The 14,260-nt window shown below is 48.8% G+C and overlaps 1 protein-coding gene across 1 annotated transcript; it reads right to left on the bottom strand.

Moving 5' to 3' along the window:
- Window positions 1-307: 307 nt before the first annotated feature.
- LOC132393869 (basic proline-rich protein-like) lies at window positions 308-3,001 on the bottom strand. Its single transcript, XM_059969263.1, has one exon. It carries the CDS (start codon window positions 2,999-3,001, stop codon window positions 308-310), a length of 2,694 nt encoding a protein of 897 aa, XP_059825246.1.
- Between the last annotated feature and the right edge of the window lie 11,259 nt (window positions 3,002-14,260).

The following is a 14,260-nucleotide window of genomic DNA, read 5'->3' on the forward strand; positions in this document are numbered from 1 at the left end:
GAAGAGTTGACAACTTAACTCATTCAAGGCTGAGGGCGCTTTATACATTTCAAAGTTACTGGAACATTAAAAACAGCAAATGTTGGGATGAACACTACAGAGCATTAAAGAGCAGCAGGTGCAAAGAGAAAGCGAAGGCAAAAAAAGTGCGAATCACATACGTACAAATGATCTATTTAAAGGATGTGTTTGCCCCCTAGCTCGCAAGAAACACGTTTTCTTTAAATGATGATTTACTGAGTTCCGAAATATATGGAGGAGGGGGCGAATCATGTGAAACGTCGGGCTCCAGAGAGAAGAGAAAGCGCTAGAGAAGGGGAACTGAAACTCTGAAGTGTCGAAGCCGGTCGGCAGAGAGGAAGTCTCTGCCGGCCTGAGGGCACGGGGCACGGGCTGGGCGTCGCGCTGAAGGAGGGCCCGGGGCGGAGGAATGGACACGGGGCACGGGCGTGGCGTCGCGCTGAAGGAGGGCCCGGGGCGGAGGAATGGGCACGGGCTGGGCGTCGCGCTGAAGGAGGGCCCGGGGCGGAGGAATGGGCACGGGCTGGGCGGGGCGCTGAAGGAGGGCCTGGGGCGGAGGAATGGACACGGGGCACGGGCGTGGCGTCGCGCTGAAGGAGGGCCCGGGGCGGAGGAATGGGCACGGGCTGGGCGTCGCGCTGAAGGAGGGCCCGGGGCGGAGGAATGGGCACGGGGCACGGGCGGGGCGTCGCGCTGAAGGAGGGCCCGGGGCGGAGGAATGGGCACGGGCTGGGCGTCGCGCTGAAGGAGGGCCCGGGGCGGAGGAATGGGCACGGGCGTGGCGTGGCGTCGCGCTGAAGGAGGGCCCGGGGCGGAGGAATGGGCACGGGCTGGGCGGGGCGCTGAAGGAGGGCCCGGGGCGGAGGAATGGGCACGGGCGTGGCGTCGCGCTGAAGGAGGGCCTGGGGCGGAGGAATGGACACGGGGCACGGGCGTGGCGTCGCGCTGAAGGAGGGCCCGGGGCGGAGGAATGGGCACGGGCTGGGCGTCGCGCTGAAGGAGGGCCTGGGGCGGAGGAATGGACACGGGGCACGGGCGTGGCGTCGCGCTGAAGGAGGGCCTGGGGCGGAGGAATGGACACGGGCTGGGCGGGGCGTCGCGCTGAAGGAGGGCCCGGGGCGGAGGAATGGGCACGGGCAGGGCGGGGCGCTGAAGGAGGGCCCGGGGCGGAGGAATGGGCACGGGCAGGGCGGGGCGCTGAAGGAGGGCACGGGGTGGAGGAATGGACAAGGGGCACGGGCTGGGCGTCGCGCTGAAGGAGGGCCTGGGGCGGAGGAATGGGCACGGGCAGGGCGGGGCGCTGAAGGAGGGCCCGGGGCGGAGGAATGGGCACGGGCGTGGCGTCGCGCTGAAGGAGGGCCTGGGGCGGAGGAATGGACACGGGGCACGGGCGTGGCGTCGCGCTGAAGGAGGGCCCGGGGCGGAGGAATGGGCACCGGCTGGGCGTCGCGCTGAAGGAGGGCCCGGGGCGGAGGAATGAGCACGGGCAGGGCGGGGCGCTGAAGGAGGGCCTGGGGCGGAGGAATGGACACGGGGCACGGGCTGGGCGTCGCGCTGAAGGAGGGCCTGGGGCGGAGGAATGGGCACGGGCAGGGCGGGGCGCTGAAGGAGGGCCCGGGGCGGAGGAATGGGCACGGGCAGGGCGGGGCGCTGAAGGAGGGCCCGGGGCGGAGGAATGGACACGGGGCACGGGCTGGGTGTCGCGCTGAAGGAGGGCCCGGGGCGGAGGAATGGGCACGGGCGTGGCGTCGCGCTGAAGGAGGGCCTGGGGCGGAGGAATGGACACGGGGCACGGGCGTGGCGTCGCGCTGAAGGAGGGCCCGGGGCGGAGGAATGGACACGGGCTGGGCGGGGCGTCGCGCTGAAGGAGGGCCCGGGGCGGAGGAATGGGCACGGGCAGGGCGGGGCGCTGAAGGAGGGCCCGGGGCGGAGGAATGGGCACGGGCAGGGCGGGGCGCTGAAGGAGGGCCCGGGGCGGAGGAATGGGCACGGGCAGGGCGGGGCGCTGAAGGAGGGCCCGGGGCGGAGGAATGGACACGGGGCACGGGCTGGGTGTCGCGCTGAAGGAGGGCCCGGGGCGGAGGAATGGGCACGGGCGTGGCGTCGCGCTGAAGGAGGGCCTGGGGCGGAGGAATGGACACGGGGCACGGGCGTGGCGTCGCGCTGAAGGAGGGCCCGGGGCGGAGGAATGGGCACGGGCGTGGCGTCGCGCTGAAGGAGGGCCCGGGGCGGAGGAATGGGCACGGGCGTGGCGTCGCGCTGAAGGAGGGCCCGGGGCGGAGGAATGGGCACGGGCGTGGCGTGGCGCTGAAGGAGGGCCTGGGGCGGAGGAATGGACACGGGGCACGGGCGTGGCGTCGCGCTGAAGGAGGGCCTGGGGCGGAGGAATGGGCACGGGCAGGGCCCTGGGCGGAGGAATGGACACGGGGCGCTGAAGGAGGGCCTGGGGCGGAGGAATGGACACGGGGCACGGGCGTGGCGTGGCGCTGAAGGAGGGCCTGGGGCGGAGGAATGGACACGGGCAGGGCGGGGCGCTGATGGCCTGGGGCGGAGGAATGGGCACGGGCAGGGCGTGGCGCTGAAGGAGGGCCCGGGGCGGAGGAATGGGCACGGGCGTGGCGTGGCGCTGAAGGAGGGCCTGGGGCGGAGGAATGGACACGGGGCACGGGCGTGGCGTCGCGCTGAAGGAGGGCCTGGGGCGGAGGAATGGGCACGGGCAGGGCCCTGGGCGGAGGAATGGGCACGGGGCGCTGAAGGAGGGCCCGGGGCGGAGGAATGGGCACGGGGCACGGGCGTGGCGTCGCGCTGAAGGAGGGCCTGGGGCGGAGGAATGGGCACGGGGCGCTGAAGGAGGGCCCGGGGCGGAGGAATGGGCACGGGCGTGGCGTCGCGCTGAAGGAGGGCCCGGGGCGGAGGAATGGGCACGGGGCACGGGCGTGGCATCGCGCTGAAGGAGGGCCTGGGGCGGAGGAATGGACATGGGGCACGGGCTGGGCGTCGCGCTGAAGGAGGGCCTGGGGCGGAGGAATGGGCACGGGCAGGGCCCTGGGCGGAGGAATGGGCACGGGCAGGGCGGGGCGCTGAAGGAGGGCCCGGGGCGATGAAGGAGGGCCCGGGGTGGAGGAATGGGCACGGGCAGGGCGGGGCGCTGAAGGAGGGCCTGGGGCGGAGGAATGGGCACGGGCTGGTCGTCGCGCTGAAGGAGGGCCCGGGGCGGAGGAATGGACACGGGGCATGGGCGTGGCGTCGCACTGAAGGAGGGCCCGGGGCGGAGGAATGGGCACGGGCAGGGCGGGGCGCTGAAGGAGGGCCCGGGGCGGAGGAATGGACACGGGCAGGGTGGGGCGCTGAAGGAGGGCCTGGGGCGGAGGAATGGACACGGGGCACGGGCTGGGCGTCGCGCTGAAGGAGGGCCCGGGGCGGAGGAATGGGCACGGGCAGGGCGGGGCGCTGAAGGAGGGCCCGGGGCGGAGGAATGGACACGGGCAGGGTGGGGCGCTGAAGGAGGGCCTGGGGCGGAGGAATGGACACGGGGCACGGGCTGGGCGTCGCGCTGAAGGAGGGCCCGGGGCGGAGGAATGGGCACGGGCAGGGCGGGGCGCTGAAGGAGGGCCCGGGGCGGAGGAATGGACACGGGCAGGGTGGGGCGCTGATGGCCTGGGGCGGAGGAATGGGCACGGGCAGGGCGTGGCGCTGAAGGAGGGCCTGGGGCGGAGGAATGGGCACGGGCAGGGCGTGGCGCTGAAGGAGGGCCTGGGGCGGAGGAATGGACACGGGCGTGGCGTCGCGCTGAAGGAGGGCCTGGGGCGGAGGAATGGACACGTGGCACGGGCAGGGCGGGGCGCTGATGGAGGGCCTGGGGCGGAGGAATGGGCACGGGCAGGGCGTGTCGTGGCGTTGAAGGAAGGCCTGGGGCAGCTCCTCGCCCGGAAGTTTGATCTGGCACCTTGGAGTGTGCTGCTTCATTCTGTGACTGGGTGTGGCCCATCGGCTCACCTCAAGATACACTTTCCTCTGAAACGGTGAGCTCTTTGGAACACCTGCTGAACCATGAACCCTTCAACTCCTAAATTTCTTAGTTTTCTTTGTCCTTTTTATATTCAATTCAAACATATGTAACATTAGTAATTTTACATTCATTTTTGTCAAATAATAGTTTATGTAAATTATTACATCCATTGTCAATTGGCATGAGAAAACTTGGGTAAAACACAAAGAATTCTAGCTGAGGTATTTATATCAAAGGATTTAGTTCCAACATAGGACAGATTAAAATAAATTCACTAGAATATACAGAATCTGTAAACTCTACAATTGATGTGAAACAATAAATACCCATTTTCTTCTGAACCACCCTCACTTGTCATAATTTAATAAACTTCTGTAACTGTGATAGCATTATAAGATAAAGCATGAAGTCAGGAGATTATGAAAGATGGATATAATCAGCATTTCTGTGCAAATGTTTGTTAACATTTCAGCTTTCTCTTCAGCACTCATGTTGGTTCTGCAATCATTACAGATGGGAATTTTTAGAATTTGTTGTTTGCTGTGTAATTGTACACATTGATGGTGGACGATAGGTCCCAAGCCCTAAACATTGATTTTCTCTTCCTACGGACACAGCATGACCTGTTGATTACCTTCCATGTTTTCTTTTTTTGTTTTAGATTTCCATTATCCTGTTTTTATTCTTGATATTCACTATTTATGACTGAATGCAGGGTATTACTATGATGCATTGGTTGTAGAATTGCTAAGCTACATTATGTCTAGTACAGTAGATTATTGTTTTTAAAAGGTATGTCACAACCTAACATAGTATTTTAAGCATTGCAAAAGCTCCTCTGCATTCCTCATCTGGGCTGATTGAGTAATGAAGAGGGAGGGTAATATCAAATAGTAGCAGTGTAAACTTCCACTGCTGCTAATGGTCTTCATTTCCTTATGGATGTCAGAGTCGTCTCTACTTTTTGAGGAGACTGACTTTAACATCTGCCGGACGATGCTGAGGATGTTCTATGAGTCTGTGGTGGCCAGTGCTATCATGTTTGCTGTTGTGTGTTGGGGCAGCAGGCTGAGGGTAGTGGACACCAACAGAGTCAACAAACTCATTTGTAAGGCCAGTGATGTTGTGGGGGTGGAACTGGACTCTCTGACGGTGGTGTCTGAAAAGACGATGCTGTCCAAGTTGCACGCCATCTTGGACAATGTCTCCCATCCACTCCACAATATACTTACTGGTTAGGCACAGGAGTACATTCAGCCAGAGACTCATTCCACTGAGCTGCAACACTGAGTGTCATAGGAAGTTATTCCTGCCTGTGGCCATCAAACTTCACAACTCCTCCCTCAGAGCATCAGACACCCTGAGCCAATAGGCTGGTCCTGTACTTATTTCCACTTGGAATAATTTACTTACTATTATTTCATTATTTATAGTTTTATATTGCTATATTTCTACACTATTCTTGGTTGGTGCGACTGTAATGAAACCCAATTTCCCTCAGGATCAATAAAGTATGTCTGTCTGTCCGTTAAAATCTTTTAAGTCTGTTAGGAGCCAGTTGGCACAAGTATAATACCTAGCATATAAGAGAGTGTGCTCTCAGTATGAAGGCAGATCTTTGGTGATAGCTTCCACCACTGACAACATAGTTGAAGTACAAAAAAAGGGAGAGAGGCTGGAGCAGTTTTAGATGAAAAGATGTGTCTTTAAGATGTGGGATTTTAGCTTTGGAGTTTTAGCTATCTGCTATTTCTTTTAGTTCATCATATGCAGCCACTCCTAATTGTCTTTATCTCATGTTCTGGAATTTTCACTGTAAAAATTTCAATTACTTCCTATTCATTATTTTAAAATCCCCCTCTAGGTTTAGGTTAGCTCTCCCTTTAAAGGCCTTTCTTTCTGATAATGTCTCTATTTTTGTCATGCTTTTTTTATAAAGTTTTATTAATCATTTACCAACATTAAAGGTATTGTGTAAGTGTAAATTATTCTTATAGAATAATGATGTGTAAATGTACATTGTTCTCCGCAACTTCTGCCATCTCCAAAGGGATCCTACCATTGTATCTTTACTCCCCACCCGACCCGCTTTCTGCAAGGATTGCTCCCTCTGTGATTTCCTTATCCATTTGTCCCTCTCCACTAATCTCCCTCCCAGCACTTAATCATGGAAGAGGACGGCGCTACATCTGTCCATTCACCTCTTCTGTCACCTCCATTCAGGACCCCAAACAGTTCTTCCAGGTGAGGCCCAACACTTCACCTGTAAATCTGCTGGGGTCATCTGTTGTGTTTGGTGCTCCGGGTGTGACCTGCCTTATACTGGTTAGACCCATCGTAAGTTAGGGGACCATTTTGTGTAGCAGCTCCGTGCCATCCACCAAAACTGCTATCCCAACGGCAAACATTTTAATTCCCGTTCCAACATCTCAGTCCACGGCCTCATTTGTGCCATGATAAGGCCACCCTCAAGGTGGAGAAGCAGCACCTATATTCAGTCTGGGTAGCCTCCAACTGGACGGCATGAATATTGATGTCTCCTTCCGGTATAAAAACAAATCTGTCCCCATCACTTCTTCTATTCCCCACTCTGGAATCTTACTACTTCTCACCTACCTATCACCTCTCCCTAGTGCTCCTCCCCCTTCCCTTTCTCTGACAGTCCATTCTCCTCTCCTATCAGATTCCTTCTTCTCCAGCCTTTTACCTTTCCTATTCACCTGGCTTCACCTATCACCTCATAGCTTTCCTCCTTACACTCCCCCCACCTTTTTTATTCTGGCATCTTCCCCCTTCCTTTCCAGTCACGATGAAGGGACTTGGCCCAAAATGTCAACTGTTTACCCATTTCCATGGATGCTGCCTGACCTTTTTGAAGGAAATAATGAAAAAGCAGATTATTATTTAAATGGTAAAAAAATTGCTACTGTGCAGTGGGACTTGGGAGTGCTTGTGCATGGATCACAAAAGGTTGGTTTGCAGGTGAAGTGTTGGTAAAGGCTATCGAGAAGCCAATGGAATGTTGGCCTTCATTGCTAGAGGGATTGAGTTTAAGAGCGGGAGATCATGTTGCAACTGCACCTGGAGTACTCTGTGCAGTTCTGGTCTCCTTAGTTGAGGAAGGATATACTGGCTTTGGAGGTGGTGCAGAGGAGGTTCACCAGGTTAATTCCAGAGATGAGGGGGTTAGACTATGATTTGACCATGAACTCATCTCCACCTATTTGCCATTTCCCCATAACCCTTAATTCCCCTACTATGCAAAAATCTATCCAACCTTGTCTTAAATATATTTACTGATGTAAATATTTGTGCCATTGCTTTATTGGGCAGATTCACCACTCTGAGAAAAGCAGTTCCTCCTCATCTCCGTCCTAAATCTACTTCCCCAAATCTTGAGGCTATATCCCCTAGATCATGTCCCATCTACCAGTGGAAGCAACTTTCCTGCCTCTATCTTATCTATCCCTTTCATAATTTTGTATGTTTCTATAAGATCTCCTCTCATTCTTCAGAATTCCAGTGAGCACAATCACAGGTGACTGAATCTCTCCTCATAGTCTTAACCCCCTCATCGCTGGAATCAACCTGGTGACCTTCTCAGCACCATCTCCAAAGTTAGTATATCCTTCTTCAAGTAAATAATGAAGTAGGTTTTGGATAATGAAGTAAGTGTGATGTGCTACATTTTGGTAGGAATAATCCAAATAGGACATACATGGTAAATGGGAGGGCATTGAAGAATGCAGTAGAACAGGGTGATTTAGGAATAATGGTACATAGTTCCCTGAAGGTGGAATCTCATGTGGATAGGGTGGTGAAGAAAGCTTTTGGTATGCTGGCCTCTATAAATCAGAGCATTGAGGATAGGAGTTGGGATGTAATGTTAAAATTGCACAAGGCATTGGTAAGGCCAAATTTGGAGTATTGTGTACAGTTCTGGTCACCGAATTATAGGAAAGATATCAACAAAATAGAGAGAATACAGATTAGATTTACTAGAATGTTACCTGGGTTTCAGCACCTAAGTTACAGGGAAAGATTGAACAACTTGGGTCTTTATTCTTTGGAGAGTAGAAGGTTGAGGGGGACTTGATAGAGGTATTTAAAATAATGATGGGGATAGATAGAGTTGATGTGAATAGGCATTTTCCATTGAGGGTAGGGGAGATTCAAACAAGAGTACATGATTTGAAAGTTAGGGGGCAAAAGTTTAAGGGTAACACGAGGGGGAATTTCTTTACTCAGAGAGTGGTAGCTGTGTGGAACGAGCTTCCAGTAGAAGTGGTAGAGGCAGGTTCGGTATTGTCATTTAAAGTAAAACTGGATAGGTATATGGACAGGAAAATAATGGAGGGTTATGGGCTGAGTGCGGGCCAGTGGGACTAGGTGAGAGTAAGCGTTCGGCACGGACTAGAAGGGCCAAGATGACCTGTTTCTGTGCTGTAATTGTTATATGGTTAAGGGACCAGATCTGCACTCAGTACTCCAGGTGCGGCCTCACCAGTACCCTGTACAGTTGCAGCATAACCTCCCTGCTCTTAAATTCAATTCTTCTAGCAATGAAGACCAACATTCAATTTGCTTTCTTGATAGCCTGCTGCACCTGCAAACCAAGATTTTGTGAACCATGCACAAGCACTCCCAAGTCCCTCTTCACAGCAGCATGCTGCATTTTTTTTTACTACTTTCGTAACCTGCTCTTTCATTTTCCCTTCCGAAGTGGATGACCTTGCATTTACCGACTTTGTACTCCATCGGCCAGACCCTTGCCCAGTCACTTAACCTATCTATATCTCTCTGCAGACGCTCCGTATCTTCTGCACAATTTACTTTTCCACTCAGTTTAATATCATCAGCAAACTTAGATACTCTACACTCAATCCCCTCTTCTAGATCGTTAATTTACTTCATGAACAGTTGCAGGCCCAGCACCAACCCCTGAGGCACATGGCTCACCACTGATTGCCAACCAGGGAAACACCCATGCATCACCACTCTCTGCTTTCTATTAGTTAACCAATCCTCTTTCCATGCTAATACATCATCCCTAACTCTTTTCATCCTTATCTTATGAATAAGTCTTTTATGTTGCACCTTATCAAATGCCTCTGGAAATCCAAGTAAATAACGCCCATCTATTCCCCTCTATCCACTGTGCTCATTATATCATCAAAGAACTCCAGGAAGTTTGTCAAACAGGACCTGCCTTTGCTGAATCCATGCTGTGTCTGCCTGATGGATCCATTTCTTTCCAAATGCCTTGCTATTTCTTCTTTAATGATAGCTTCAAGCATTTTCCCAACTGCAGATGTTAAACTAACTGCCCTGTAATCCTGACGAAGGGTATTGGCCTGAAACGTCAACAGCACTTCTCCCTATCGATGTTGTCTAGCCTGCTGTGTTCTACCAGCATTTTGTGTGTGTTGTTGCCCTATAGTTACCTTCCTTTTGCCTCCATCCTTTTTTGAACAAAACTAACTTGGCATTCATTAGCCCTTGTAGCCAAATAACATAGAGTTGAATAATTACAAGTTTATCAATGTTATTCAAAGTACATTTATTATCAAGGTATGTATGCAGTATACAACCCTGAGATTCATCTTCTTACAGACAGAGATGAAACAAAGCAAAGAATGGAACCCATTCAAAGAAAAACATCAAATGTACAAAAGAAGAACAAATCACATAAATGGCAAAAGGAGTGAAAAACACAGAATATAAAATATAAAACCACGAAGTTCACAAAACAGTCCAGGAATTTTCAGTTCCTGCTCAGTTCGGTTCCATTTAGCACTGTGTTGTTTGTTGACTGCAGGCCACCGTATCAGGTGCAACAAGAAATACACCATACTACAGATTCCAATCCACAAACTGTGCTGATATAAATATTATATAAAATATTTCCAAAGATTGGAGAAACCAATCCCCTTTAATAGCGCAAAGTAATGAGTTCCATTTTTGTTATCTAAATGATTGTGCATGTTGACTGACACACGGTCAGTGAGCAGAAAGCAACATGAAACTCTCATACTGAGCTGTTAAGTGACAAATGAAGTTTAGCATAGGTAAAGACAAGGCAGAGCATTGAAATACAAAGTATAATAGCAATTTTTGTACCTCAGAAGACTGGAAAATAAATAGGACAGAAAGACACTTCTCCAGTTCTGATGGACTAGAGATATGTTCAGTTTCTCTGTTCACTGTTGCTACGTGACCTGCTGGATATGTCCAGCGTGATCACAGTAGCAAGGAATAGGTGTGCTGGTGAACAAATCATTAAAAGCTTTATGACAGGTCAGGAATGATTATAAAGACAGTGAAGTATTACAGTTTCTTTCTGGAAATACTGAACTCAATAATAATGAAGTCATGTTAAAGTTGTCAGGTGGTGCTCTGAGCACCTGACAGGACTGATCTTTGCATTATAGGAAAGTTATAAAGGACACAAAATTTACGAGAATTGTACTGTAACTGTCAACTTGTCACTATGAGAAAGGACTGAATGGCTAGATTTTGTTTTATTTAGAGTTCGAGGTTATCTGTCATAGGAATGTCTTGGAGAAAGCATGTCCATTTGTGTGGAAAAAACTAAACTTTCTTAACTTATGGTTTGAATATGGAACTTGCTATCACACAAAATAATGGAAAGAAATTACATGCTTTCTGGAAGAAGCTATTTGAATACATAAAATACAATGGAAGGAAGTGTTGAAAGGTTGAGCTGAGGTTAATAGAGTATCTAGTAAATTCCATTTTTATTTTGTGAAGGGTCTCATTGGTTCAAATCATCATTGGAAAAATCTTAAGACTATAAAAGCACCATACAGATATCAACCTTAATCTTTCTTGCCTCAGTTTGGATTCAAAACCAAGTCCAAAATGCGCAGTGTGAGAACTGGGTAAAATTGCACAATACTGTAGAATATCAAGTATCAGTTCAAAGATAATAAATTCGTGGAAAAGTCAACAAGAATCTTAAATTACAAAAAGGAAACAGAACAAAAGCAGGAAAGAGTCCCATGATGTTTAACAATAAAATATGAAAGACCCAAGTAACAGAAAGACAGATTGTCCATGAGGGTTCTCAGTCATTAAGGTAATTATGTATCAAGCAGTAATAAATCAGAATCAGGTTTATTGTCACCGGCAAGTGTCATGAAATTTGTAACTTAGCAGCAACAGTTCAATGCAACACATAATATAGAAGAAGAAAAACAATAATAATAATAAATCAATTGCAGTATACATATATTGAGTAGATTAAAAATCATACAAAAAGCAGAAATAATATGTACTAAAAAAGTGAGGTAGTGTTCACAGGTTCAATGTCCATTTTGGAATTGGATGGCAGAGGGGAAGAAGCTGTTCCTGAATTGCTGAGTGTGTGCCTTCAGGCTTCTGTGCCTCCTACCTGATGGTAACAGTGAGAAAAGGGCATGCCCTGGGTGCTGGAGGTCCTCAATAATGGACGCTACCTTTCTGAGACACCGCTCCTGTTGCCTTGATTTACTACCGCTTGATAAAGACAGATTGTTCTGAAAAAATGTACAATTCTAATGTGAAAATATGCACAATATGTAGTAAAATATGCATTATAATTTGCTGATAAATTAACCCAATCAACCTTTGTGGTAGGTACAAAAACAGTGTACAATAGGTATTCCTCATTTCACAATTTTAAATTCATCCCAGAAGTAGGAATGAGGAAAATTATGGAGGATCATTGAATGTCCTGTATGCCTAGCCATTTATTTAAGCCATACAGAGATTGATACTTCCCTTTTCTTCCACTAGCAGTGAGGATAGGTTGGTAGCTTTCCAAAGGAACAGAAAGAAGTGTGAAAAGAAATTTCAAATAAGATAAGGAGACATTCTGTCCATGGTTTCAGGCGATCAGGTATATGCCTTGCAAAGAAAAGATTGGGTAATATCTTTCTTCATTTATATGCACTGAACATGCCACAAAACAATTAATAATGAACACAAACTTTTATTGCATGGATATGCCAAACATAACTGTGAAGGACACCAAAACAATTCAATTACTTCTAGATGATTTTGGTTAATTGGGTTCTAAAGGTTAGTAAAATAAGAAATTTTATGATAGCAGCTTGAGCTAAGAATACCTGAATATCTCAATGCACAGTGGAATGAGTTGATTCTTCTGAATGGTATGCAAGACAAGTTTTTCACTGTACCTCATTATATGTGACAATAATAAATCAATTTACCAATTTCAACTTTCGAAGTAAATTTATTTCAAAGAAAATAATAATGTCACCATATACAAACCTGAGATTCATTTTCTTTCAGGCATACACAGTAAATCCAAGAAACACAACAGAATCAATGAAAGACTGCACCCAACAAGACAGACAAACTTCCAATGTGCAGATGACCATAGACTGTGCACACACAAAAGAAAAAATAATAAAAATAAATGAGGAATAAATATGGAAATTATGAGATGGATGTTGAGTCCTTGAAAGTGATTTTGGGAAGAGTGCTGGGCCCAGGACAGATCTTCTGAAGTGATAAAACGGAGAACTTTGAAGTTGCTGACCTTCTCCACCTCTGATCCTCCTATGTGCACTGACTTATGGACATCCGGTTTCCTTCTCCTGAACTCAATAATTAGCTTCTTGGTCTTGCTCCCATTGAGTGAGAGGTTGCATTGTGGCATCACTCAGTCAGTTTTTATTCGTCACCAACTTTGATTGGACCAATCACAGTGCTGTCATCAGCAAACTTAAATATGCCATTGGAGCCAAAACTTTTAGCTCTTTAAACTTATCTCTTGAATGGTATTTCAAAGTCTACAACCACTAAGCCTGTATATGCCACATGTCTGTACTGTTATGAACCCCGTAACTGGGTCACTTAACAGCAAAGATAGAGAGGACCGTTGAAGTCTGATGGTACTATTTTTAAAAGTCTTTATTTATAAAGGGGCACAAAAATAAGATTAATACAGACATTCAGATAAAATACGTCGTCAATACTCAATCGAAAAACGCGGGTATAATAATAATCATCAATTAAGCAATAGCTCTATCGTTTGTCTAGGGGATATTGTATTGTCCGATGGAAAGATAAAAGTCACTGTCCTTTCAAGCTGCAGTTTTTGGGTTTAAGAGAGACGGTTTTAAACTTGCCCGGGACTTTTATGAGGCCAATCCGTTGCGTCGGGGTAGTTGGTTCCCCGTTGTTAGTTCCAAGTCGTTTTCCGTGGTACCAGCCACCAGCCCCCAGGCAAGGGAGCCAAACGCACGTGGCTTCCTTCAACTGGCTCCCCGCTATTACAGGATCGCTAATGTTTCTTCTGGTGCATCTGAAAGGGGTTGTTCCCCCAGACCCTCTTTTATACTTCCTCACGGGGTCTCAGATGTCAATCAGGTTGGGGTGATGCAATCCCTCTCTCAACCAGCCCACTTTGCCCGAGGGCTTGCATGTAGCATAGTCCCCAATCCACAAACGTGGCTTCCAGCAGACAATGGCCATGTCTCTCTCTCTCATTTCCTGGGTCCTCTGACACAACCCAATAATGCTTTTGCAATTCTCGCAAAGGAGGGGGCTCCCCCCGCACCCTTTGGCCCCTCAGAGCTGTGGTGCATTCATAACAATACAATCTTAGGCTGGTCCATAATAGAAAGAGAGCTGTTTGCTTTGAGTGATTCATAATAATATTAATCAAACTGGAGCAATTTATCACTTCTCTCTAGACTTGACACAAGATTTTCAGTACACTGATGATGGTGGTATTGTCTTTTAATTTGAGATATTGAATGAAGTCTGATCTCAACTGGATATAAAAGGTTCCACAGTCCTAACTCCTAAAGAGGATGGGAGTTCTGCGCCATGGCGAATCTTCTCAAGCAATCTCTTGAGATTTCAGAACAGCTTCTTCCCCTCCACTATTAGATTTCTGAATGGTCTATGAGCCCATGAACACTACCTCGTTGTTCCTTTTTGTTTTGTACTATTATAGATTTTTATATCTTTGCTGCAAAACAACACATTTTACATCATATGTCAGTGTTAATAAATCTCATATTGATCCTGAGAAAGACCTCCTTCCACTTCAAAACTGTGCAAGTTTTGAGTTGACTGATGACGAATGTTGGAACCACAGATTCTTCTACAGATGAGACAGGAAACATGTGACCTATAGTTATCTGTCAGACATCGACAACAAAACAGATTATTTCGATGTTATTATTTCGCTGC

The sequence above is a fragment of the Hypanus sabinus genome, chromosome 5, assembly GCF_030144855.1.
Source record: "Hypanus sabinus isolate sHypSab1 chromosome 5, sHypSab1.hap1, whole genome shotgun sequence".
NCBI lineage: Eukaryota > Metazoa > Chordata > Chondrichthyes > Myliobatiformes > Dasyatidae > Hypanus > Hypanus sabinus.